Below are 26,641 nucleotides of genomic sequence, written 5' to 3'. Positions count from 1 at the left end.
TTTGAAGATGACTTAATCGCTCCGGCGACGAATCCCCTAAGAGCCAGAAGAGTACTAAGGTGATCAAAAGGACCCACTGCAATCGCCTCAGCTTACCCCCGCCAGCTACCATTTCAACAAGTCTTCATGTTGCTTATCCAAAAGGTTGTCACGCAGCAGCTGCCACAAACAGGGAAATTAAATTTAAGTTTGTTATTAGCTTCTCGTCAGCCTACCTGTTCTTCCTGAACATGCTAGGCCTCGCCCCGATAAGGGGAGCCAGCGCGCCCCCCTAAGGTGTCTGAGGATACACGTCCAGCATGCCGTGCAGTCGCGCCAAACAAATTTTCTATCTAGTTAGGATCACTGAGGGCTCGCTGGAAAAAACAGCGAATGGGCCGACCGGCCGGGCCATAGCAAATGCTGAATTGTCGCCGACCCGTGGCCGGATCGAACGACTGATTGAAAATCAGGGAATATTTTTGTTACCGGGTTAGAATGGAGCGTACGAAAGATACCCGGTGTCGTAAGGTACGATACAGGGTCTTTTCGGCATGACTTGCTGATGTTATGGGACCAAATGCACTACCAATGGAGCTCATTTGACAGGTTGTTCAACGCCCGCTGCAATGTTTGTCGTCGCCGTCACCAAAACTTCCGGTCAAAAGTATTGTTGGCACCAAACGTCGCGGGAAAGTGGACCTTTCTGTCGCCGGCCCTATCACCAAGTCGACACGTTTTTCACCCCCGGCTAAAGGCATAGTTCATGTGGCCTTCCGATGGCATGCACAAGAGCACGATTAGCAAGTACGTTCACAAGTACGTTCCTCTTGTGTATTCCAACCCAGCTAAAACACACGCATGGTCACTCTAGCACGTAACACCGCTGCACCAGGTGCGCAAATATGTACATACCGTCTTAAGAGTAAACGCGTTCAGTGCAACATGTCATCAGCCCCGATTGTGAAAGAAAAAGACGAGAAATCCGGTGTACACAATTTGGTGGGAAATCGATGCCCGCAAACTTTAAAGAGGTCATTTGGCCATGTTGCATACAAAACGATCGATTAAATAAACACAAAGCACTCGACGGAAACCAGACGTTTTCAAACGAACCCCGGACAGCACCAGACGCACGGTGGGAGAAATGACAGGGAGCTGTCGGTCGCAGACAGTCCCCCAAAAAACACGCGGACCAGGGCAGCAAAACAAGCACAAAGCAAGAGCGACGGGCGCCCGCAGCGTGGCAATCGTTCGGCCGTCGTGTTGCGTTCCGTCGCTAAGGCCGGTCTGTACGAGGACCGGGACGAGACACGGGTCGTGTCGGGCCCGTTGTTGGTGCCGCCGGGCGCCGCGGAGGGCGGTCAGAGGTCGAGCGTCCACCTCCAGCCGACCGAGGTCGACTGAAGACACCGCACGAGCACCGCGGCACCGGCTGCGCGCGAGTCCGGCCGCCGTCGCACGCCACACACCCACCGGTGATGCGAGACAGTGTTTGCTGATGCGAGTTAAAAACGGAACCACACATCTCACGCACGCCCATGACTGACGTGTTCGAGTCCTTCAGACACTGTCACAGGGGTGAACAGAAGGCAAGACAGGTAATACCTTGGAACGCTTCCCACTCATAAGCTGAGCTATACGTCCGCAACCTCGCACAGCCGCTCTCACACACTGCTAACAATATGGGATATGGGGGCATAAACATTAATCTCCCTCTGCAGAATGTCTACCAAGCTCTAACGCTACACGAATAATGGTATGTACATGAGACACAGCCCGAGACTCCTTCGCAGTCGACGTGGTGACTGACGGTGCGCGCGATCATGTTTCGTTGCCGTACTTCTTCTGTAACGCCTCCCGCGTCTTGTTCAGCAGGCGGTTCTCCTCCTGCAGGTGCAACAGCTGGTTCTGCAGGTTCGTCACCCACACCTCGGGGTCGTACAGGGTGAGCTGCGCCTCAAGCTCGCGCACGCGTGTCTCCAACGAGCGCACGCACTCGACCAGTTCGGGTCGCTCCAGCTGACTGAGCTCCTCCTCACGCGCGTGGCGGTACACGTTTTCAAAGTCCTTCATTGAGAACTGGTAGGCGGCCTCCTCCTCGTCCTCGTCGTCTGCCGTCGACGACTCCAGCTGCGAGCCGCCGTCCGACGGGCCGTTGGGCGTGCGCCGTGCCACCGCGTCGAAATCGATGTAGAATGCCGAGTTCTCGTGGTCGTCGATGATGAACGATGTGGAATTGAGCGGCGCGCGCGGCACCTCCAGCGGCCGAAGGATTGGCGCCGGCTGCCGGCCCGAGCGCCGCCGCCGCTGGCGCCGGTTCAGGCGCGGCTTCTTATGGGGAACAGCCGGCGTGGCCTGCTCGTCGCCAGCCGGCGCAGCAACGGCCTCGTCGCCTGGCCGCGCAATGGTGGCGCCATCTTTTCCCGACGCGCCGGCACTCGTGCCGCCATCTGTTGGACCGTGGCGCTGTTTCTTCTTACCGCGGCGCGTCTTCTTGCGTTTGGTCGGCGCGCCGGTATCACAGCGCAGGGCGCTGCTCAGGTCCCCTGTCTTGCTCGACTCGATCAGCAGACTAAAGTCCTTGTCCTCGTCAGGCGCATCTAGCGCCAGGAAGTCGTCGCCGTCGGCCGGCACGCTGCTGGGGGTGCCCGTCACCACGACGTCGGCCGCCGGGGAGGTCGCCATCTCACATCTGCAGCGGACAGCGCAAATTCGGACCTGAAACGGAGGGGCGAGGTCATCAACAGAGATCAGGACAGCACAACATTTCGGTCCACAGAATACATTTAGCGCAATATTCTAGTGATGATCCCGATGCATAGTTTAGAGGATACGGGCCGGGCCGTTAAGTTGTGCCGCACGCACGAGATAAGAGAATTGTTTGATGACTCCGGGGAAGTGCCTGTCAGCATCAAGCGAGAAGCGTATCTTAAGTCGGCGTCACAGCCTTCCACACGACGTGCTTCGTGATCGCTGAATTTGGTTTCAAGGACATTTAAGAGGTTAACCATATCAGAAATTGCCGAGACCTTAGAAACCCTGGTCGACAGACCGCAAATAAAGATTTTCGTAATTTGTCAGAGATGGCAGAGCACGACATTCCCTTGGCCTGGTCGTAAGCATGCATGGTCTCACGGCACGACAATGTTTCTCCATTAGCTGTATGCTTAAGGGGTGAGATGATCCGGCTCTGGGCCACACCGGTCCCCGTGGTGGGGATGAGGAAAGGGGGGCAGATAAGGGTGGAGGTTAGTTCCAACCCATCTGCGACCTCTATCTCCATGTCAAAGCCAAAAACTCAATTACGGCCCCTGGGAAGTGTTACTTGACCTCTTATCTTAGTCGTTTCACGCGTTTCGGGGGCAAATTGCGGCGGTCTGCTGTAGTAGCCAATACCTGTTGTGGTAACCAACTCACCTCACAAGTGAGTGGTGAGTGTTAACATGCGCTCGGGTGAGGGGTCAAGTTGATCCCCACCCCGAAGGTCTTTCCAGAATGGTTTGCGACGGCACAGCGTAGCCGCGCCAAATTTTGCATAGCTGTAGAATAGCGGATCGTTTGATATAAAAAATCAGATGTACCTTGTAAGGTTGCTGGCCTACGGCAGGTCAAAGTTCGACCATGGTTTCAGCGAAGGCAATTTCTAGGGGAATCGTTCAATCTGATGCAACAACGGAGTGTTTGACGAAGCCATACATCTCTGAGATGCTTTATTAGGCACCACAAATATTGAGTGAGCAAATTAAGTTGACCTAAGGTCGGGTACGAAGGCCAGACCAAGGTCAAAACCAACCTGATTTATTACTCTAGGGCTTACTGTATGGGCCAGTTTCTGGTGGTCATTTCGAATTTATTGATGCAAGAACCGCATTATACATCTTCCATTGATTTCGTAGAGGTCGGAACAGGTCACTGACCTAAGGTGGCCCGGGTCGACATTTCGTTTTCGGAACATACCGCCTAGCGTAATCTTTGTCGCTTATTCAAATGCAAAACTCAGAGCAGTCTTGCATGATTTTAATCACCATGACCTTGAAAAGGTCAAACAAGGTTATTGACCCCAAATGGGCTTGTAGCCTTTTGCTTAGAAACAGTTGCCTAGGTTCTGGGGGCACTTTGGAGACCAACCTGGAATTTGACCTTACTTGACCATATTTGACCTGAAGGGCATGACCTAAGATGCTCATACTTTGACCTAAGTGAGTTCAAGTACAGGCCAACACACCCTGTAAAGTTGGTGTCTCTAGCTTTCTTTTCTTCGTTCCCCAGATCTCATGGGGGTCAAATTGACTCCCCACACACACCCGAACGAAGGGTATCTAGCTGGCCACCCGGGCGCGTGTTAAATACAGCATTCATGACTACGACATGCTACGCCACCAACAACGAAAAATCAGCGACTCATTGTATTGCGCGACAGGAATTCGTGTTCAAGCAGCCATGTAAGCTGCCATCGGACGGCGTTTTCCCGCAACATAGCAGTACCACACCAACCATTCGATCAGAATACTAAACGTTTTGTGGACTGCAAAAATTTGGAGAAAAAGGGTCTAAATCCGACCAGATTTCCACGGCCAGGCGTCGCGGCGACATGCAAAAAACACGCCTAACTGATGACAAAACTGGCAATAGTACGGACAAAGCATGACTTGATATGTGTCCGCTGCATGGCGAGATTGTCCTCAAGCCATGTCATGTCATGTCAGTGGGGCTTTACGAAGCACTCAGCTGCTGAGGTTATATGGCGTCGCCAGCCTCTCACCCTGGCAGGAAGGGCGGGTGCCACGGGGAATCGAACCCCGCACCTCTGATTTCCGAGACGCGCAGTGTTAACGCAGACGCGTTAGCCACCACACTACCGGCACTTCTTTGTTTTTTTCAAGTATCCGTCTGAAACCCCGGCAACCTTTGCTTTATTCCAATTCCCATCGTCAATCTCGGGCTGTTTTGAGCGGTGTCGGCTCGCTACATCTGCCGCGCGTCCGACTGACCGCTACCCGGTCATTTTCCGTATTGCGCCGCCGCGGAGCGGTACCGGCTGCCTGCGGCGGCCGTCCGCGTCCCCTCGCGCCGGGCGTTCTGGACTTTTAAATCGCTGACGCAATGACTGAAACTGCTTTCACCTGTGCGTATGTATGCTTCTCCGTGTACCGCGTGTATTCTTTTTCTTGTACAGCCAGGCGCAGAGCGACCACCATGTGGATGTGTCTTCAATAAAATAACTGTAAATGTAAATGCGAACTAGGGCATGCACAGATGTGAAACCATCCGCACGGTGAAGGTGAATCAGCCGTCTACAGTTCGGTAAGCATCTTAACACCCTCCGACCGATAGGTCTCCTACAAAGCAGGCCTGGAAGGGACCAATGTTACTTTTTCCGGAACCGGTCTCGAAAGCAATGTCCCGCGATCGAAGCGGGAAAAAAGACCGCGCAACAGACACAGGCGTGTGGATCAGTTCACCACGACGTATGTTCATCCAAAACATTCACGTTTCTACAAATACTTTTGTCAAAGTCACTGGGGCACCTACCTTTAAAATTCATCGATTTCGCCGATTAATATTGCCCTCGCTTGGCCGGCTGTAGTTCTAGGGCCTTGGGCGCACCCAACATTCAACAACATTGTCATTGCCTGTCAACATTCAAACGTCATTTCTAAATGCGTGCGCGAGCTGCCAACGCCAAACGTCTCCACACCTTAACATGATAAACTCATGAAGAGGAAATTTCTTTCAAGGGAAAAGGGCTTCCCGCATGGGTTCCCAAAGATGCCGGCCGCATTCACCATGTTTTGGCATCTACGCAGTGATAACAAACAGATGTTTCATCGCCTCGCTCGCTCTTCGCAACAACGAGTGCCTTGCTAGTTTTAGGGCAGGCAACATTCAACATTGCTGGAATCTACCACGTTGAAGTAGCTTGAAAGCATAAGGAAGCATCTAGGCGTCACAAAAGACCCAAACACACGGTTCTTTGGTCCAGCATCGCGGGATGGAATACGAATGTCCAGAGATTTGTGCTGTTAATACGTCGTTTAACAAGACTTGCTCATCGGTTAAGGTGCGTTTGTAGAAAAAGCTTGTCGGTTTCCTAAGCTCAACAAAGCTACAACTCATCGCTGAGACGCTGTAAGTTGTAAAGCTTTGAAAGCCAGTTGCGAATAAGAACCAACGCAGACAACAGTTGCAAATGTAATGAAACTGCATGGGATACCACTGAATAATTTGTTGTCATGACTTGCTGTAAAAAGCAGGACGGTAGACGGTAGAGCACCGATGGCAAGAAATTCTTTCCAGCTCAAGAGTGCATAGTCTGATGAACAGTGCATTATTTTCGTCTTTCTAAACTGACAGCCACATACACAGCACCGAGGCCACCAGCCATGCCGACCACGGTGACTTTTACAACGTGGAGTGCGCGCAAACACTGCATGAAAGTTCAACGCCAGCGGCTGGGGCGGGCTTAAAAGTGACGGCAACGAAAATTCATTTTAAAGCACATCCATTTCTGCAACTTGTTGTCTTTTACGATCGTTTTGAGGTATTTTTGTGACTTGAACGAAAGTGGGACAAACATAGGGGTAGAGATCCCTGGTAAAAGGAAGCTCCGCGTCATCCCGCCGCGTGATAATGGGAGGAGGTGGCTCCGACCACTTGCAGCAGTGAGACAGACCCGTCACCGTCGCCGGAGCTGTTCAAAATAATAGTAATAATAATAAGGATAATGATGATAATACTTATTACTATAATAATAATAATAATAATAATAATAATAATAATAATATAATAATAATAATAATAATAATAATAATAATAATAATAATAATAATAATAATAATAATAATACGGAGGTACATCCCCAGGGAGGGCATACGGGCCGCCGTACCACAACGAAGAGGACAGCCCTGTGTAATAACAGCAAAAACAGCGAAGCCACAACAGCCTGTGAGAGCAACCAATAGTCCTCGTCCAAAACGCTGCCAGAGAACACACATATTCAGACAGGCTTCGGGAAAATAAGAATATAAAATGGCCCAACAGTATGGTGCAATAAACGACCAAAACCACCACCCCAAAGTCCAAACAACGCCAATGCGGATAAGAATACTCATTTTTGGAGGAAAAAACACGACTTGCCAAGACACCCGAGACCAGGACAAGATCGTAGAAATGGGTGGTGGAACAGTCTTGTAAACTGTGATCACGTGTTTTTCGTTGTTGTGCCTGATACGCAGGATACACATGCATATTGCAAGGCGATTTTATTATATATATATATATATATATATATATATATATATATATATATATATATAATATTCCTGTTCAAGCCCGACCTAAAACTTTCCGTGATCCTGTGTCCGGAGGATCACGGACCACCACCCACCATTACCACCAGGCATCGCCGCTAAACGACTCTGACATCCAAACAACGCGGCTGGTCGAACCTAAATGAATCTAACATGGAAAATACACTTTCATCGTGTCTTCCAAATTTCAGTTTTGGGTCGCTGCCAACGCTACGTATTATCCCTGGGACACTTGACTACGCGTCGAATCGATGAGGAGCGTCGAGCCGTCTTTTGTCGCGTGCCGTCCTGGCCAGCTGGTGGCCACAGCCGCCCATTCGTGACTGGCGTAATTCAATTCGCACGGAAAAAGCGGCATCGTATCAAGGCCAATCAAGGGCTCTAACCAACAGATATTCATGCCTCATTAGACAGGTAGCTGTAAGCGGGTGTGGGCACATGGTCCGCAGGATTAGCACAATCTCTAAATCAGTGTGAAGCCCCAAATTTGTCATGGCAACCCGCCTTTTACGCTCGGATACTGTAAGAGATATGGCACAGGGTTGACATCGCAAAGCAACATTTGTAGTATTGTGAAGAAAGGCAAGAGCCCAGGGGCATTGGTCTGTATTCTTTTGAGATGGTTGCCATCCCCTCACCCAGCGTTAATTGCCCCCCAGTCCCCCAATGTTGGCTTTCCCACACTTTTGTTTTGCTGGGATATTTCAAAAGGGAAGGAAATAGAAAATTACGCCAGGGTTATTCGGATGAGGGGCCTATAAAGAACATCAAATAATACCTGTGACCATGACTACTACGTTGCTCAATAAAGGACGGCTACTCCATGACCATTTGCAAGCCAGCCCTTGGTATAGTTTTCGGTTAGAATATGCCCTAGCCGCCAGATTAAACATGAAGAAATACTCAACTTCTACTAAAAATCAGTGATACACGTACTGCTATTTGATGCATTATTGATGCACCTATACGGTTACTTGATATAACTGATGCATTACACAAAGAAGAAACCTAACAATTGTTCGCGTTCGAAACAAAGTGGGGAACGTCTGTTGAGAAGCACACGTTTGATGGAAATTAGGCTACGAAGCCCTCAGATTGAGCGGCACCAAAGAAATGGACACACGAGAGAAATTTTGAATAAAGACCAGGCGACCGCGAGATGACAGGCAGAAGGGCATTTTTGGCAATGGCATGTTCCGCGCCACAAACACGCCGCTCACGTTACAGAAGTGGTGCGGCTTGTGCACAAGGACATGCTACGTTTTTGCACATTGCGCAGCAGAACACATCCATATATCGTTTTCACCGCACGCGCGCAGCACCTGAATGCTGGCAGAGCACGCACAGCACCCCTCGTCTTTACCATGAAGATCGCCGTAGGCAATCCGCCAGGGTCGGTCCCAGATTCTCAGAACAGACTCGGCCTCTCAGAGCCGACTCGGCCCCTCAGGCCTCTGAGTCGGACACATAACAAGCTCCAGCAATGCTACGGCAATGTTGCTAACAGACACCTCGTCAGCGGCCGGAGCAGCGCGGCCACGCGGCCGCTGCCATCAGCGCCATCCACTGACCAGCTCACATAAGTCAGGCAGGCACTGATGCGGAGCCGCGCTGCCGATGGAGAAACCTACTTAATCTAGAAGTGATAAAACATATTACGTATAATCAAGACGTGACAAAAGTGCAAACGTAAACGAACGACGCTAACCCTGTGATCACTGGGATGAAACAGAAAACAGGTTGTCCGCTGGTCCTAGGGTTAAGTCGTACGGGGGGCGGTCCGTTTGGCCCAACCGTGCGCTCATCGCCCCTCTGGCGGCTGACCAGAGAGGAAGCTGGCACGGCACGGCCGAGTCACACCAGCGCATGATGCAAACATGATGCAAACATGACGCAAACATGCAAACATGATGCATGTGTACGTAACAGCAAGATCACTGGCACCATGCGCACGTGCCTGGCAGCGGTGCTTCAGATAACACCACGCTACTTCACAGCGATTTTATCTAAAAAAGATGGAAAAACAACCCTTAAGACAGGCGACAAAAGACCCGGGGTGGAGGCGGGGGTGGGGGCGGGAGCGGTGGGGGGGGGGGGGGGGGGGGGGAGGGGGAGGCAAGACCCATTCGGAAATCACGGAGAGTGCAACTTATGACGGCAGTAATGAGGAGCAACATACCATTTAAAACCAGAACATTTCACAAAGATCTGCGGCAATGCAAAGAAGGAACTTACAGAAAAGACCCGTCGTGCGCTGTTATGCAGCGAGCATCAGGTTATCTACTCTGCGAGCGGACTTATCGCGGCTGGCCCAAATCTTCACTTCCCTTTTGGAAGCGCTGGTTTCCAAGTTTGCATCCAGAAGTCCCTTAGAAATGCCTTGCGCCTAGCAGGGGCGTAGTGCCTTAAATGAGGTGTGTGTGTGGGGGGGGGGGGGGGGGGCGTGCCAAATCACAAACACATCCCCAAAATACACCTACACACCGGTTTTCACACGGATTTGGCCCACTTATATCTCAAAGGTTGGGGGGGGGGGGGGCTGGAGCGCAAGTTGAAGGGAGCCCCCCTCCCCCCCCCCAACTGAAAAAGGAACTATACCTACCCTTGGCAAGCAGAATGGCACGGTGCACATAAATTCTGAAGCCCCCAAACCCTAACCCTCCCAAAATTGAATAGAAACTATGCCAACCCCTGGCACACAGACACGGCACATACAAATTCTGCAGCCCCCTAAACTCAACAGGAAAATACGCCCCTTGCACCTCGCTTGTCACATTTCATCACACAGAAAATCGTGGCACGGTCTACGCACATTTAAAAAAGTCTTACATCTAAGGGGACGTCCATACATCGTGCCAGATTAAGAGGGGCTAACGCTACGCTCATGAGTGACTGCGGCTCATGTAAATTAAAAAACAAACGAACTAAAGCTGTTGATACCGCTGGCTTATCCTCAGTACAAACAGCACGCCCGTATTTTTTCGCAGCCTTAGCTCACTAGGCCAAACAGCCGGTACCTATTTCGGGCATTAATCTTGGCCACAGATCCATGCAGGAATTCACGGCAGAATCCGGCGTAACCCGAAAAGTTGATTGAACTGAAATCCCAATATAGGGCGACGGGGGCGCAAAATTTCTTCCATGACGTAAACGGCGTTGTATGCTCTATGTTTGGTAAGGTTTACGTGTCTTTCCCGGATATGCCATCGCCAACATATATCCACGCTATCTCAATACGTGAAATAAATTTGATAAGACCGCGGGGAGCGCGTGGCCGGGCCACAACCTGAATACGCTATTGAACTTGCGGCGTAACTATGGGGAGGGAATTTGCCCGTCTTAACCACTGGGGAAATTGCTAACAATGTATGCCGCAATTCATCGAGGTCCCCAATTATTATATATACACTGGCACTGCGCGAACCAAGGCTCCCAAATACTGCCTGGAGGCTCCAACAAATTTCGAGCCGTATAATTCCATTATTTTCATGCATCACCATCAGCCAGACGTAAACAAATCCGAAATCATGGGGACACCGCTGGCATACAAAAGGCCTCTGAAGCGATGTTCTCGCCACTAGCTGTGTTCAGGTGCATGTGTTTGTCAAGGCGATACATTCGGGAATACGGTGACGACACATATTACCCCAATTTTTTATAGGACACTGGGCTGACACGCTCACGCTTTTTCTGGGTTACGCGCGATTGTTAAGCCGCAGCATGCGATCCCCAAGTTTCAATCCGCAATCCTCAGTGCATCACGGGTGGCCCGCCACCACACATGGGGACGCGTCTTTCGAGCGACCTTCGTATCCTTCGCTGACAAAAGGGCGGCGACCAGCGTGCCACGGAAAAACAAGTATGGCGCAGATGGCGGATCGATGCCGAAAGAAAATGCACTCTATCTTCACATCACCAGCCTCTACACCACCTATTATCAAAACCAAAGCAAGACACTTACCTTATGTAGTAGTTAAACCACAAATACTGAGATAACTTGCGCTATTCCTCGCTAAACAAGCACGATTCTACTGCGACGCGCCGGAGCCCCCACCACGATCAGCTGATTTTAGGCTGCGTTTGACCGTCGTACGAGGGTCGTCGAAAAGACGTATCAATGGCTGGCGATCTCCGCGGCGTGACGCAAATATCCTACAAAATTAGAAATGATTGGATAATATTGTGTTTTTAGTCATAAAGCACATAACAGCTGTGTTTTACTTACTTTTATCTTCTCGGGGTACACATTCAATGCAACGGAAATTCAAAGCTGGACGGAATCGCCGACCGCCTCCTCAAGCCCGAACAACTCAAATTCTTGTAACTTGTGCTGAATGGCCTGCACCACACATCAAACTGTGGATGATAATCTCACTGGTACCGCACATGGCGCATCTATCCGGTCCAACCGGTCACGGCCAAGTTTTCAATGCCTACTGCGTGACTAATCCGACCAGGTTTGTGCACGTATAATGTAATTAATCGACGCCGCATGGCATGAAAGGCGCGGTGCTCCATCTGAAACTTTGCTGCGTTTCCAATAAGCGCAAACAATAACATCCAGAAGATTGCTACAGTGTACTCTGCTTCTGTTCTGTTCCGTATCTGTTTCAAAGGCGTATCTCTTTTTCAAGAGCGTCACAAAAACACGCAGTAAAATATAACAAAAAAACTCAGTCGTGGTACTGCAAACACCGATCAATTCCCAAGTCAAATCCCCACCACTTTGACCTGTCTGTACTCCTTGCTTCGTTCCTCACAACATGCGCGGATGGTGCACATTTCCAGGATCCTCCAAGTAGCATATCTGCAAGCTCGTTGGCAGACTGTGCCGAAACCCGCCCAACCCGTGCAATTCTCAGACCTCTCGGTTCCAGGCGCCGCGCCACGGCAGGGTCACCCAAGCAGGCCACCCTCACCCTTGACATCTTACGCGGAAAGTGCCAGCACACCCGAAACAAGACATCCTGCGATGATTGGAAAAAAACGCAATCACAGACAATAACTGCACAAGTAGCCTTTCAAATTCGAACAGGTGCAAGCTGGCAGGACTAGCAGGATGCTAGGATGCATTCTACGATTGACGAAATATTAAGAAGGGGCTACAAATAAGTTTTACGCCGTCCCTCTAAGCCCACAAGCGCTTTTTTACTTTGACTTTTTATCTTCGTCGCTTGGGCATGCGTAAATTTACGCAGCGCTTCGTTACCTGCTCTCGCCCACACGTTTGATCTGTTGGTTGCCGGTTGTTCAAACGTGTCTTCCTATACGTGAGACACTTCCCCCGCCAAAGCAGCATGTTTCAAACAGGTGTTTGCGGTTGTCACGCACACGCATTTCTACGCAATGCCACCATTAAGGACAGCACATTCACTGTATGGTAAGCCTACTTCACATAAAGCAGGATTTTCTCGTGAGTGGCCCAAGAGCCTTCGCCGATAACACCAGTCTCCACGCCCCATTCCGCTGCCGCCTCTCAACACATCAAGACCACTTTGGCATCATGTGCGTTTGTATGTATTGCACCACACATGCTGTCCGTACCACCCACTAACAACCGAAAATGCCGGAACCCGCACTGTAGTTATCAGGATATGATCATGCCAACTAAACGCCACCATACTAACAAAACCTCCAACATAAATGCAGACCTTTTCATGGGGTTATGTCAGGACACGAGTACAAATATATGACGGGCGACACTGGCTCTGTTGCTTGGGACTCTATCGCCCGAGTTCGACGAGACGCAGCCGTATTTACGAGCTGATGTACGAAACCGCGACATATTTCGGCCCCGCTGGTAACGGTAGGGGCACCCATGCACATTTCAGAGACGCCACCACGCGATTTACAACAAATTTAAGTGAACGTCTCTGCAAGGGGCGCCTAACCGACCAGCTTTCTGTGGTTATTGCTGCCATGGATCTGTGTGTACGGGCCTGCAAAGCCTTCTTCAACTACCATCTCTCCTCTCCGTCTCCCCTCCTCCCCCTCCGAAGCGCAACAACTCGCGAAACGTCTCCCGAGCGACGCGCGGCACACATCCGATGCTGCAGTCAAAGGAGCACTGGCGCTACAGAACACTACGCCACGACCGATCGCACTAATGAGCGCCCGCATCTCACTGAGGTACGGATGAGCTCGGAAGACTTCGTCGGCGCACAACTCGCTCGGAACAAACTCATTTTGACTAGCGATTTTACATGACCTAACGAGCGGCTGCGTTGAAACACAGAACTAACACAAACGCTGTTATGAGCCTTCAGGAAGGCCTCTCCCATTCGAACGCAATGCCATACTGGGCGTCTTTCCTCCCAGCATTCGGTACCTTAACAATGCAAGATACCACGAGCGGTTACCATCTGACACACCCACGCCTCTACAGAGATTTCTCCACTGCACAGCTCGCGATGGCTCACACCCCCTTAACCTTCCAGTGGTGTTTGGGTGCACGCGCGGCCGGCCGCGCGGGCACACCGGCAGTTGAATGGTCGACGAGAACAAGATATTGCACCGCCCCTGAGCACGTACGTTGCGTGGGCACCAATCGCGCCGCCTTCCGGACCACCGCTCTGACGCAACAGCCAGAGTGAATACGCCAGTTGCACCGTTCGCGAGGTGCCTCATCTCACAGATTACAACGAAGTTGCCAGGGCGCGAGCAATTACGTCACTGGCGGCCTCGGGTGGCATTACGGCGATTTCACGAGATCCAATTTTCTCAAATCTGAGCCAGCTCCCAAGTTCAATGCGATAGACTCAGCAGCGCGACCAGCCAACAGAATTTGCACTGAACACAACACATCTGATGTGGCTCTGTTAGCAGTTCTAGCATGTTTAAGACGTAAGCTAGTCTAATCTGGATGCTTCTGACCAGCACTAACGAACGCGAACATGTACAGCCCGATGGCGACCTACCGCCGCACGTACCACTACGTCCCACACGTACATAATTCCGTCCCACAAAACCGATCTAAGCTCGTCAGCCGTCCGTCCAGCCTGATGTCGCCGGCACCAGCGGCGCTCGCGAACGGTGACCGACCAGAGCAGCCAGCGGCCAGCAGCCAGCGACCAGCAGCCAGCGGCCAGCGGTCAGCGGCTCCGCTCCTGGCCCGCTGACGGCCCCGGCAGCAGCGGCTCGGCCGTCTACAAGCCTTTGTTGTAGTACACGACTGTAGGCGGGTTCGGCAGCTTATTGATCGCCTCCTGCAACGCACGCAGGCCGTTCGGCAGTTACCAAAACTCAAAAGACAGGTGTGGACGTGACAAGAACAAGTCAAGCCATGACAAGCAAGTCCACTAGAAAATGGACGTCACGAGCAAAAAACACTGCGCTGCAACACTGAAAAAACGGTACAATTTTGGCACAATTTTCTGCTTACAATCGAATCGACACAACAAGATAACTTCAAACAGTGGCGGTCATCCGATGGCAGGCTTCCGTGGTACGGGGTCGTGAGCTCCATCAAACGAGCCCGCCAACTACGGGCACCCATTTCCAAGACGCGGTCTCGGCATCACACGACCCAGTCGCCTCCTCAGAGCATTCAGCGCTCAGCCGCGGCGGCGCCACAGAGCAGCACGTGCCGCCGTTGGCCGGGCCGGCCTATCGGCGGTGCTGGCAGCGCTGGAGCGCTCGGCAGGCACCCACCTGGACCTCGGGCTCAAGCCGGGACACGGCCACCGACGAACGCTGCGGGAACAGCGCGCAGCACAACGGCGTGGCGAACGTCAGGAAGAAGCCGCACAGCAGCACCTGGCGGACAGCAGGTGATGGGGCCGCTCAAACGCGGTGCACGGGGGGACGACGACGACGATAGGTATCCATGACAACCGGAGCATCGATTATCAACTACCTATGGAAAGTACCGCGCCCCTTTCGATTCCTTTGCTGAAGAAGGGCTGCACACATCCATCTGGATGACAGTTCGCTGGTCCGAGTTATAAACGCCGATGCGCATTTTCATGCACCTTGTAAACCCATATTCAATTTGTGCACAACCTTACTCCGCCACTGAGCATTGCTGTCGAGTCCACCAGTAAGCCGCGCCTCCACGTAAAGCCACAACTCAACCGCGATAAACACAGCAACCAACTCCTTGAAGCAAGCCCTGGCCCAGACATTTACAAGCCTAAAAACAAAAACAAAGATGACAATCAGGTACCTAAATGCATATGATCAAAAGCATTGGTTATACACCGGACAGTAAATTCTGATATCCTGCCGGATATAGGATAACCAAATAACAGCAGTTATCGGGTGGATAACAATATCTCAAGACTTTGATACACACATACCTTACAAGAGCACTGTGTATTTCAACACTCACGCGTTGCTCGTGCTCATTGGTGATGATTTCGAGAATATATTTTTGGCATTAAGACATGACGCTAACGCCCTATTCAAATGTTGGTTCACCTGAATTCTCCGATTCATCAACTCCATATTTCGCCATCGAGGTCAGTCTGACAAGAGCCCGTTTCAGTCTGACAAGGGCCCGTTCCCGTCTGACAAGGGCCCGTTCCAGTCTGACAAGGGCCCGTTCCAGTCTGAGAAGGGCCCGTTCCAGTCTGAGAAGGGCCCGTTCCAGTCTGACAAGGGCCCGTTCCAGTCTGACAAGGGCCCGTTCCAGTCTGACAAGGGCCCGTTCCAGTCTGACAAGAGCCCGTTCCGTTCCAGTCTGACAAGAGCCCGTTCCGTTCCAGTCTGACAAGGGCCCGTTGCAGTCTGACAAGGACCCGCCCCAGTCTGATAAGGGCCCGTTCCAGTCTGACAAGGGCCCGTTCCAGCCTGACAGGGGCCCGCCCCAGTCTGATAAGGGCCCGTTCCAGTCTGACAAGGGCCCGTTCCAGCCTGACAGGGGCCCGTCCCAGTCTGACAAGGGCCCGTTCCAGTCTGATAACCAGGCACGACTCAGACCAGGCCAGACTACGGCCTGGTCCTCATAAAATACTCGTCTTAATTCGCATCCGATGGTATAAAATATAATATAAAATATAATTTGAATCTAATAGAACGCCTCACTCCGGTTGGACTTTAAAAAAGATACCTGATACCGCCAAAGCTTAGACCACACGGAAACTTGTCCTCTTTATACCCAGCCAGGTTTCCGGTTTGACCCCGTCTTTCAAGTCCACAGTGGTTTGGAAAATCAGAAGCATTCCAAGCCAGATTCCAAACCACATTCCTATATGGCACAGCTAACAAGTCCAACAAGCACGCTTCTGTTAAATTACTCCAGCAGGCACACACCAGTTTATAAATGACCAAATATGACCCAAGTTCGCACCAGTATGATGTCGGCACACATACGGGGAATGATGCTTGATTAACACGGAAATCATCGAAACTCCTGCAGGGATCAGGGGAGCGCTACATGCAAAGGCGGATCACGACAGGATGACTATCGGGTAGCTTGGTGTCTGATCTCAGCAGAATTCACCAACCACATCAAAGGGTGAGTGGGGTGAACGCTGTTATCCGTAGCACTATTGATTCAGCACGCGCTTCCGCACGCCCCTACCTACATCTTAGAGACATACACGTGACACGTCGAACACCAAATGCAAAAAGGCTGGTGACAAAATATCGGAAGTGCACATTAGCTTGCAAACTACAACCCCGTTTGCCCGTGCACCGGCAAAAACTTGCCATCGATCACACCACCCAGTATTCGCAATATAAAACACCAGGCGTGAACCTAAACAGGGGAAGGGAGGGCAGACCATCACGCATGGCATGCCCTTGCCGGATGAATACCGCCAGAGGCTTTCGCAACGGGCCGCGGGCCGCACGCCCGGGGGTCCGGTCCGGGGCGTACGCCGTACGCCGCAGCGTCGTTCCGGGTGTGCGCGCGGTCAGCGTGCAGCCCCTCGGATCGATACGCACGAGAGCCACCTAATAATGGCCGCTGCACCTTCGAGGCGCAATCATTCGCCGCTCCGTTAACTGCCATTGACATTCCCGTGCGCCCCTACAGATATCAAACAACACGATAATGAAACCAGCCCCACAGTTGGCACGTGCTGTCTCGTGGTGACGCACTCCTACATTCGCAATTTCACCGCCCGTTTCCTATCGTGCCGCAGTGAGTGGAGGGGAATATGGGCGGTGTCCTTACCTGCAGAGGCGCGTTCAAGTACGGATATCGCTTGATGAAGCCGCGCTTCTCCAGGTGATTCATGATGATCGGGCTACCAACTGTAAGGAGGCCAGTGTTTGTCTGACAAGCATGATACAGAAGCCGAACACCTTGCCCCGCGCCGCGCCAACCTAAATAGATGCAGATATCGCAAATGACACGATATATTGAGACCTTGGTATAAACAAGGACGATATTAAAAAACATGACATTTTGAATTCAACGTAAATTCCTTCAATGCAAGCGGTAACCAAACATAGGACTTCATCCAGAGTTGAACAATCCAACGATTACCGACAGCCGCCGCAAGCCAGATCTCAACACCGGTTACCGTTTATCTTCAAGTTCCGGCCAGACCATCTCGACAGGGGCCTGCCGCACCGGACCGCCCCAGCAAGCGGAGCGGTCGGCCGGGCTCCCCGGGCGTGCCGATGGGGAGACGGCGAGCACCACAACACCGACACGGCACGGCGCCGGGCGCCTTCGCTCTAACACAGTGTGCATGTCCGCTGAGTGACAAAGCCATCTTCACACACGCGGCACACGGACCGTGACTGATTAAGACGCGTCACTACAGGCAAGGCATGCTTCATACGTAATGATTCTTCTCTGGCCGAAGCACGAACATTTTCGTTCCCGGCGGATTGTGAACAGACCAAACCACTTTCTACGTCACGATTTCAATTAATACGTTCTTGACGATATTACGAGGCGTTTGGGTTTAAACAAAACAGACTACGTAGACACACTGAACAGGTAAACTACGCCCCGCGTTCTTTCAAATACCTATCCACAAACCACTATTCCTGCAAATTCCTCAGTAGTGGTTGAAAAAACGCGGGTATCAGAAAAGAGACAAGGAGGCAGGGAGCTGGCACGTAATAAGTTCAGTTAGAAACCGCCAAATTATATAGACAGGATATATGCAACGCATATGAAAGTATGGTGTTTGCTTAGATGATTTTCCAGAAATTCAGTGTTGCGCGTTTTAATCTTAAGGAAACCGGTATCACTCCGGATATTTTGAGCACTAAACATTGAACATTCAACACATTTTAAGGACCTTTTGCACCCTAAAATGCTAAACGTCCCATACGCTCATCGGGTCAACATTTTGAGACGAGACAAAACTACGAACGTGAGGGAACGTTTATAGCGCACGGCGAGCGAAAAAGTAAACTCTGAATCTCTGGGTGCGTGGGTTGTAAAATTTTCGGAAATCAGCGGCACCTTTATGAACAATTAATGATAGCACATGCATGCATTTCTAGCACACTTGCAGACAGAACATTCATGCAGACTTCTTGTGCACAACTACGTCGTGGAATTGACATGCAAGCAAACACAATATTATAGTGCTTTCCGCTCACACCAACCACATTGGTCCGACTACCTAAGTGAGGTGGCGGGGCGGCAGGGGGTGGTGATGCTTCAGGCAACACGGATCAACAGCAACGCCGAACCATAAGTATCAGACAAGCAACTCGTGGTGCGGGTCGCGGCGGGCCCAACTACCAGACACGCAGACAGCTACGCTACGCATGCGGCCAGGCCACGCATCGCCGGTGGCGGGCCTGGCCGTCCGGCCGGCCGGGCGGCGCGTACCCATGGACGGCACGGCCATGCCTATACGCGACACGATGACCATGGCGATGGCCCAGCGGCCGGTGCGCGGCGAGCGGCCCACGCTATTGCCGTCGGCGTCAAACAGCTGAATGCCGTCCGCTATCTCTCTGCAGGACAGGCGACGGACGGCGTCAGTGGACCGGGGTCGGGGCGGGGACGCCGGCGGACTCACCCATGCCCGGCGCCGCCATCAGGATGCGGCTGACGGTCACCATGGTGATGGCCTCGCGCGCCGCCGCCCGCGACTGGCCCACCCGGGCGCCGTCGGCGTCCACCAGCGTGATGCCGTCGGTCAGCTCCCTGCCAACGCTGGCGGGTCAGGCACCGCCGGCCGGAGCTGGGGCAGCCGACAGGGGCACGCTCAACGGGTCAGCCGCCTGGGGACGCTCACTGGGTGAGCTGTCTGAAGAGGCTCACTGGGTAAGCCGCCTGGAGACGCTCACTGGGTGAGCTGTCTGGGGATGCTCACTGGGTGAGCTGTCTGGGAATGCTCACTGGGTAAGCTGTCTGGGGACACTCACTGGGTGAGCTGTCTGGGAATGCTCACTGGGTAAGCTGCCTGGGGATGCTCACTGGGTGAGCTGTCTGGGAATGCTCACTGGATAAGCTGCCTGGGGATGCTCACTGGGTGAGCTGTCTGGGAATGCTCACTGGGTAAGCTGTCTGGGGATGCTCACTGGGTGAGCTGTCTGGGAATGCTCACTGGGTAAGCTGTCTGGGGATGCTCACTGGGTGAGCTGTCTGGGAATGCTCACCGGATAAGCTGCCTGGGGACACTCACTGGGTGAGCTGTCTGGGAATGCTCACTGGATAAGCTGTCTGGGGACACTCACTGGGTGAGCTGTCTGGGAATGCTCACTGGGTAAGCTGTCTGGGGACACTCACTGGGTGAGTTGTCTGAGAATGCTCACTGGGTGGGTTGTCTGAGTACGCCCACTGGGTAGGCTGTCTGGGGATGCTCAATGAGCCAACCACACTGTCACGCCCATCGGATCAGCTACCTGCGGACACCTGCAGGGTCAAAAACCCGAGGGCGCTTACCAGGTCACTGCTTGGTGACAATCAATGAGTCAGGTACCTGGGGATGCTGTGTGGCACTGCCTGGGTTGACCCAAGTAGTCGGGGACTGTCCCTCATTAGGTTATGCATGCTAATAGTCATCAAAGAATGAGTGAGGTTGGTTTGCTAGCTTTGGCTCACCAGCTCTTCCTGATTGCCCACGTAACAGTTATGTACAGAACAGAACACAATTAAACACGCACACACACACATCTACACGCACGCACACAAACTAATGAAGATATCAAATAAAGAGCAAAAAGAGCTAACCGGTAATCAACACCATCCATCTGTATTTTCCATGCAAGCGATACTTACTTAGACCTCATCATGGGTATGTTCACACAGTTGGCTGCTGCGACCGCGGCAAACGGTACCAGCTTTCCCACCAGTGGAGGCGCCGTCTGGCAACAAGTCAGACATCTGGTAACACGGCTGGAGATTGTACATCACGCGCTGGAAAAATCTGGATCACTGCAAACTTGCTCCATTATTGCGAAACTTCTTTCTCAAAGGGCGTGTCCCACGTTTGGGACATATTTGAGAAATACAGTCCAGTGAAACCTCAAGATTAGTCGCATCTAATAACAGCGCTGGCTAACGTTGCTGCAGCACCATCAAGCCATAATAAAGATATGATATTTAACCGTTTTCTAGCACTTCTCTTCTCTGCAGTCACGACCATCACCGTCATAACGACCGTGCGCACCTCTAGTGGTGTGGATAAAAGAACGATTGCCATTGGCCCAACGGACGAGGACCCGTTACCGAGAAGCGCAATGGCTGAAGTTTGAACCAGTGAGTCACATGAAGGTGTGATGCTGCCATTCCCAAAGCCAAAGCGCGTCTCGAAGAGCCACTATGGTAAACGCGATAGGGGAGACCAAAGCCATAGGGTGACGTTTCGTTGAATTCGCAGCATAAAAACTTCATGTTCACACATCTTTTTGTCTAAACCGTGTTTCAAGCTTTCAAAGCAGTTATCAAACAAACCCCTTGACAAATTGGTGTGGTGAACATATTTAAGCACACACACATCGGAAAAAGGATGGCAAATGAAATGTACGACTTTCATAGTGGTGACAAGGTGGTCAAATGAGATTTTTCCTACTGGGTCAGCAAATTCTAATAAAAATCCTGAGCCGTTCAGAGATTTCGCGAAAACTGGTATTACTTATCAATTTGTATGCATATGATGTAGCAATACGTGAGAATCACAAAAAGGCATGATACTCCGTTTAGCTCATGAAAATGTCCTGGGGTTGGAGCAATTGTTTTACTAGAGCTTCAATGTTACAGTAGCCATATAACATTTCGTAGCGAAGTATATTCATATTTATGAGAAAATTCCTTAACACAGGTGACGAACCATGTTTTAATTGGTGGCACCCAACGCAACGCCGTAATGCTCGCGTCGGACCCAGTGCTAAATAACGATGCAATGGAACGAGAGTAACGCAACACCAGCGGTCTTGTCCGTCTTTAACACACACCTTCACAAGGCTGTTGAGTCCCAGCGCGGTGGTTAGAGCTCCACCGGTCGCCAACACGTATGACGTGCCCAGCTGCCTGCGAGCGGCACAAAACGCTGATGTCAGCTTACAAACGCAAGTGAAACGTTTTACACGCTAGTGAGCGACGATGTACCAAAAAGGCCGATGGCTTACTGTTATGCCTGGCACCACTGCAAGTAAACCAATAGTCCGGCGGCATAAATGATTAGTAAATGCCTCCAATGGGCCCCTTACGCGGTGCCGAGAGCAAACAGTGACCGACGCGAAGGCAACAGCACACATCTTACTGCACCGCAGCTCCTGTTTTCGATGACGACTCAGTCTGGTTAGTGATGGGCAGCTTGGACTAGTTACATTGATATTCACTCTGCAACAGCAAACTTAGTACAGTTCCTTTTCAATGGCAAACAGTCGTTTTCAGCCAACAAAACAGAAACACGTGTCAAAAGCCCACGCAGAATAACCGCAACTGACTTGGCAGAGATGGGCGAATCGCCGCTGCGGTTTGTGTAGTTGACCAGAGCGTTGAAAGACTGGTTGACCCACTGCCAGAATACAACGGCCGGGGTAGTCCTGTAAAGACAAGCAAATGTTTGGGACACTTCAAGCAGTCCGAGAACAAAACATCTCACTGAAACAACACTGAACAACACATCCAGCTTGCATGGTTTATCATATGTTAGACATTGGGACCAGCGCTTCAAACTGTGGGGCAGCTGATGTATCCGTACCATCCCTTGCTCTATGCACACATCATATATATATATATATATATATATATATATATATATATATATATATATATATATATATATATGTATATATATTCCTAAAAATTTAGTGAGATGGAGACACTAAAATAAAACAAACTCAACATTTTGTCCCCAAGAAACCGATATCAGCTGAAACAAACAGCACGGGTAACAAGCCGAGTAGGACAAAGCTTATTACCAAGCAGGCAAAAGCCTAGCCCGTAATAGGCAGTGCAAGGCAAAAGCCTGTGGACATCGGGCAGCTTCACCCGATGCATCGACTGCTGTGCAGTTACCCATATGGGTACAACACTCGCCTGTAGAACGTCATCATGCAGCCGGTGATGGACATGTTGCAGGGCACCTGCGCCGACATGCGGCCCACCAGCAGCATCTTCTCGCCCGTGTCCGGGTGGAAGGCCGAGTCGTACAGCGTCTTGGCCCGCCATAGGTCGTCGGTGGATAGCTTCAGTTGCTCACCAGCCCTGGTCCAGAGAGCAGACGCCCGGCGTTACAGCCCACACCGCGCATCGCGACGCAGCACACAAACCACCCCAGCAGAGCAAGCAAATGGTCACTGAACACTCACTGGAGCAACATACATCAACATGCCACTGTCAATGACTCATCAACAACAACTCGATGCCTATTAGTCTTGCGACAAAAACTTAACAGATGACTCCAGCCATTAATGTTTGGGAAGTGATCAGCACAACATAGGTCACCTATCTAAACAGGAGCTGGATGAATGTGACACTACTCGCCTCTGCATTTGCATATATGAGCAGCCAACCAGAGTTGTTGTGTCTGTGCCTGCAATTCTTGTACAGGGAAGGTTGGGGCTTTGAATGTACTTAACATTCCTCAACAGAATGGTCCAAATTGCCATGCAATATCAAACAGCTGACTGATGGTAAGTGATGTGGCAACAAGCTAAGACAAATAAATGCTTGAAGACAATAAAAAAGAAGAATCCAATGCTGTGACATAAAATATTATCTGTGGGATCTTATGTGGAGGTAGCCACCATCAAAGTGCCCATATGATCTTCATAAATTTGAACAAAGTTACAAGTAACCAAAGTTACCTGGTAACTCACCTATATTTAGTCACAATGTCTTTGGCAGCATCAAGCTCAGCAGAACTTGCAAACACGTTGAGAGGATTGGTGATAATTAAGAAGTGTTTAGCACGACCAAGATACGTGCTCTGGTCCCATCTTGGGGCGTCCAAATTTATTTTCTCCATTGCTTCCTGCTGACCTGAAAACTGAACATATGGCACATAGGTATACCAGCAGGGCCAACATATGACATAGCAACTGACTTTTGTGTGTGGCAGCTATGTACATTTGCATCTCACAGATGGTTCTATGATTCCAGACTCACCAAAGGGGGTAAGTCTGAGATCTGAGACACTGTCACGACACCAATGGGATCACGCTGGCATGGAAAGACTTGTGCTCAGTGGCCTGAGGGCTCAGACATGGACTTGCTTTGTATGCAGTCCATGACAGGCAGGAGCAAATATAGAGTTGGGTTAGGATGTTATAGATGTCTGGTTTTAAACTTCAGGTAAGCAGCTTCATTAAGTTGTATTGGAAAGTTGCACCTCATATTACCTGACCTGTCCTGGCAACATACATATTCCAGTTATGGTTTGTTGGGAATAGATCACCATTAGGCCCTCACATCTGAAAGCACAGCTCCAGGTGATAGACCTCCTTATGATAATCCAAAATGGGTGCATCTGCAGGATTTTGAAATAGGCAGAGCTAACACATTTAGTTCAAAACAATGTGTTGTGCTAAAACAAAACATTTTGACACATACCATGAAGGAAAAACTTCTTGACTGGTATAACTGACCTTCCAGGGTTTTAATCTTTTTAATTTTACATGACTTGCTCTATCTTATGGCTGTGGACATTTATTTGCATGCACATCAATGCATGTATAAATTTAGTAAAGGAGTAAGGACCAAATGCCCATCTTGAACATGCCATGCTCCCAAACATTCTGGAGGTATCTGAGTAAGGGGCAAAAATATAACTGATTAACCTAGTTTTGGCATAAGAAGAGTTGAGGGCTAAACAACAGGACACCATAGCAGCCAATATCTATGGACAAATCGATATCCAGTCAATATTCTGCTCTGAATGGAGATAGCAGCTGCTGATTATTGGATGAAATGCTGCTGAAACAGCTAAGAGTCTGGATTACTATTTATTCATCTACAGGCTATAGAAACAAGTTCAACTATATAAGGTATAAACCTAACTTACACAACCTCAACAGCATTATTTTAAGCCCAAGTGGCTCTATCATTTCACACATGCCAAGCACCATAGTGCACAAAGGGACAATCCACGAGTCTGTTTCTGCAGTCATATCTAAAAGAGAATGAGAGGAGTTTAATATGTTGGATGGTGCACTTTACCTCTGCCCACTGGAACACCCAGATGATGCATAATGACTGACAACTCAGACAATTAACAGAAGTAATGGAATAAAAAAGTGTTTTATAGGTTGGAAATTAAAAATCTAACATGAGCTTTAAAATCCCCAGAGTTTGGGAAAATAATTAAGTGCCAAATGAGAGAAAAAAGGTTATTTTCATTCATGTAGCTTCTTATAGCTGCCCCCCAACTAAACTGCTGGTGTGAACAAGAAGCTATGACCACAGAAGCTATGACCACAATGCATGAGGCTTCAATATCACATTTCATCATGGTACCACCTGTGATTTCTACCTTGCAGCTGACAATGCTTTTCAGAGCAGGGGTGGAACTTTGGATTTTTCATTTGGGGGGCAGGGGCTAAAGCCCACAATCCTTACCCATCCTTCTTCCAAGGTACATTTCTTTAGACTTTGTCCACATAATTCTGTGGCCATGATCATAACTTTACCTTATCATGAAAAATGACCTTCAGCTCCTAGTTTTCGGTATTATGAGTTCAAAGTTATCATGCTGTGCCTAAAAGTTCAACACATCAGGAGATACTGGTAAAATGGCCTCAGTTCTCAGCAACAATAATCTTCACAGCAATCCATCTTACAAGTTGTGGTCATCCTCAAGAGCTAATCTTTTGAGATGCAGAGGAAGGTAGATGGCAGCTAGTGTCTTAGTTATGTTTCTTTGTAGTCATCACATGGATTCTAAACATGGGATATAACAGCTTCTCATTAAGTTTTAGTTTAAATATGGATTATTTGCTTGTGAAAGTCAATTTCACATCCAAATCAAACAACTCAGATCTCCGAACCTGGCACTAATTGCTATGAAATCTTCAGCACTGGATTCACCACTGATTCAGGAATTCTGTGTCAGGTCAATGCACCATTCTTTTTTTTTAAATCCAAAATTCTTCCAGGCAGACAGCCACTTTTCATAGCCAACCACTAAAACTACTGCAAAACGTTACCATTCAAGGCTAGATTCAAGGCATTCTAATCCAGCTGATAGTGATTCTGTCCCCACCATGTACTTCTGAGCGAAGATACCCTCAGGACGTCACCCCAGGTTCATTTTTAACGCCGGTACGGCCGCACGCGTGGTAACAGACATGAGCGATCGCATGTATTACAACGTGTTTCGTGCATCTAATGATAAGTACGCAGTTGCACATAATTTTCAAGGTACTTCAAGAACAGAGGTAGTAATAAAATACCCACGAAGCAAGCTTTTCAGGGACGTCCCTCAGTATATCCAGATAAGCACTCGGCGTGAGGCACGACACCACATCCTCGAGAACATTTAGTACAAATTCTTACCAAGGTCGTGTTCGATCTGTCGTCAGCGCGTTTGTCAGCACCAATCACGGTCCAGTATTCACCTACGTCAAATCCTGTGATCACCGAGACATATGACTCATGACGTTACACTTGGCTAGCTCTAATGCCAGGATTTTTGGGCTCTGTTCGATTTGTTCTCAGCACGATTGTCAGGTGGACTGCATGACGTCATGCATGCCGACGGTGCGTTCGATGTGTGGGCTTACTGGAAAGTTTCTCAACTATCCTTTCCCTTCTTTCCTTACCCCTTACTTCATACCACACACTAACTCTGGCTTACCGCCGACACACTACGTACAAAGTGGTGTTTGGAAGTGTGGCCCCTGTTCCGATGTCGCCATCATTTATTCCATCCGCATGTTGAGTGCTTCTCCCCATTTCCAGTTGATTTCAATTTTGGCCCTCTCATTTTGAATGTTTTCTTGTAACACTACTAATTTACTGTGTAACGCAACTATACACC

At 50.1% G+C, this 26,641-nt stretch overlaps 2 protein-coding genes across 4 annotated transcripts; both read right to left on the bottom strand.

The window, feature by feature from the left end:
• Positions 1 to 812: 812 nt before the first annotated feature.
• Positions 813 to 11,365, bottom strand: LOC119089625 (protein HEXIM2). The gene is made up of 2 exons (XM_037212407.1): positions 11,254 to 11,365; positions 813 to 2,700 (listed from the first exon to the last, which is right to left on the bottom strand). The coding sequence occupies exon 2, from the start codon at positions 2,665 to 2,667 to the stop codon at positions 1,804 to 1,806; it is 864 nt and encodes a 287-aa protein (XP_037068302.1). The 5' UTR covers positions 2,668 to 2,700; positions 11,254 to 11,365; the 3' UTR covers positions 813 to 1,803.
• A 3,009-nt stretch (positions 11,366 to 14,374) lies between these two features.
• LOC119089616 (sideroflexin-1) lies at positions 14,375 to 26,134 on the bottom strand. 3 transcript variants are annotated; one of them, XM_037212394.1, is made up of 10 exons: positions 26,059 to 26,134; positions 23,484 to 23,646; positions 22,702 to 22,869; positions 22,107 to 22,205; positions 21,612 to 21,687; positions 20,437 to 20,522; positions 19,232 to 19,359; positions 17,413 to 17,492; positions 14,943 to 15,047; positions 14,375 to 14,497 (listed from the first exon to the last, which is right to left on the bottom strand). In XM_037212394.1, exons 2-10 carry the CDS (start codon positions 23,630 to 23,632, stop codon positions 14,438 to 14,440), a joined length of 951 nt encoding a protein of 316 aa, XP_037068289.1. In that variant the 5' UTR covers positions 23,633 to 23,646; positions 26,059 to 26,134; the 3' UTR covers positions 14,375 to 14,437. The 3 variants fall into 3 exon arrangements, with proteins under 3 accessions (XP_037068289.1, XP_037068288.1, XP_037068290.1); XM_037212393.1 differs by having other exon boundaries at positions 23,484 to 23,653; positions 26,059 to 26,133; XM_037212395.1 differs by lacking the exon at positions 19,232 to 19,359 and adding an exon at positions 19,039 to 19,166 and having other exon boundaries at positions 23,484 to 23,653; positions 26,059 to 26,133.
• Between the last annotated feature and the right edge of the window lie 507 nt (positions 26,135 to 26,641).

Source organism: Pollicipes pollicipes, unplaced genomic scaffold (genome assembly GCF_011947565.3).
Source record: "Pollicipes pollicipes isolate AB1234 unplaced genomic scaffold, Ppol_2.1 Scaffold_3087;HRSCAF=3621_pilon_pilon_pilon, whole genome shotgun sequence".
NCBI lineage: Eukaryota > Metazoa > Arthropoda > Thecostraca > Pollicipedomorpha > Pollicipedidae > Pollicipes > Pollicipes pollicipes.
Note: the sequence above shows the minus strand (reverse complement) of the source record. Positions and strands in the feature narration are given on the sequence as shown.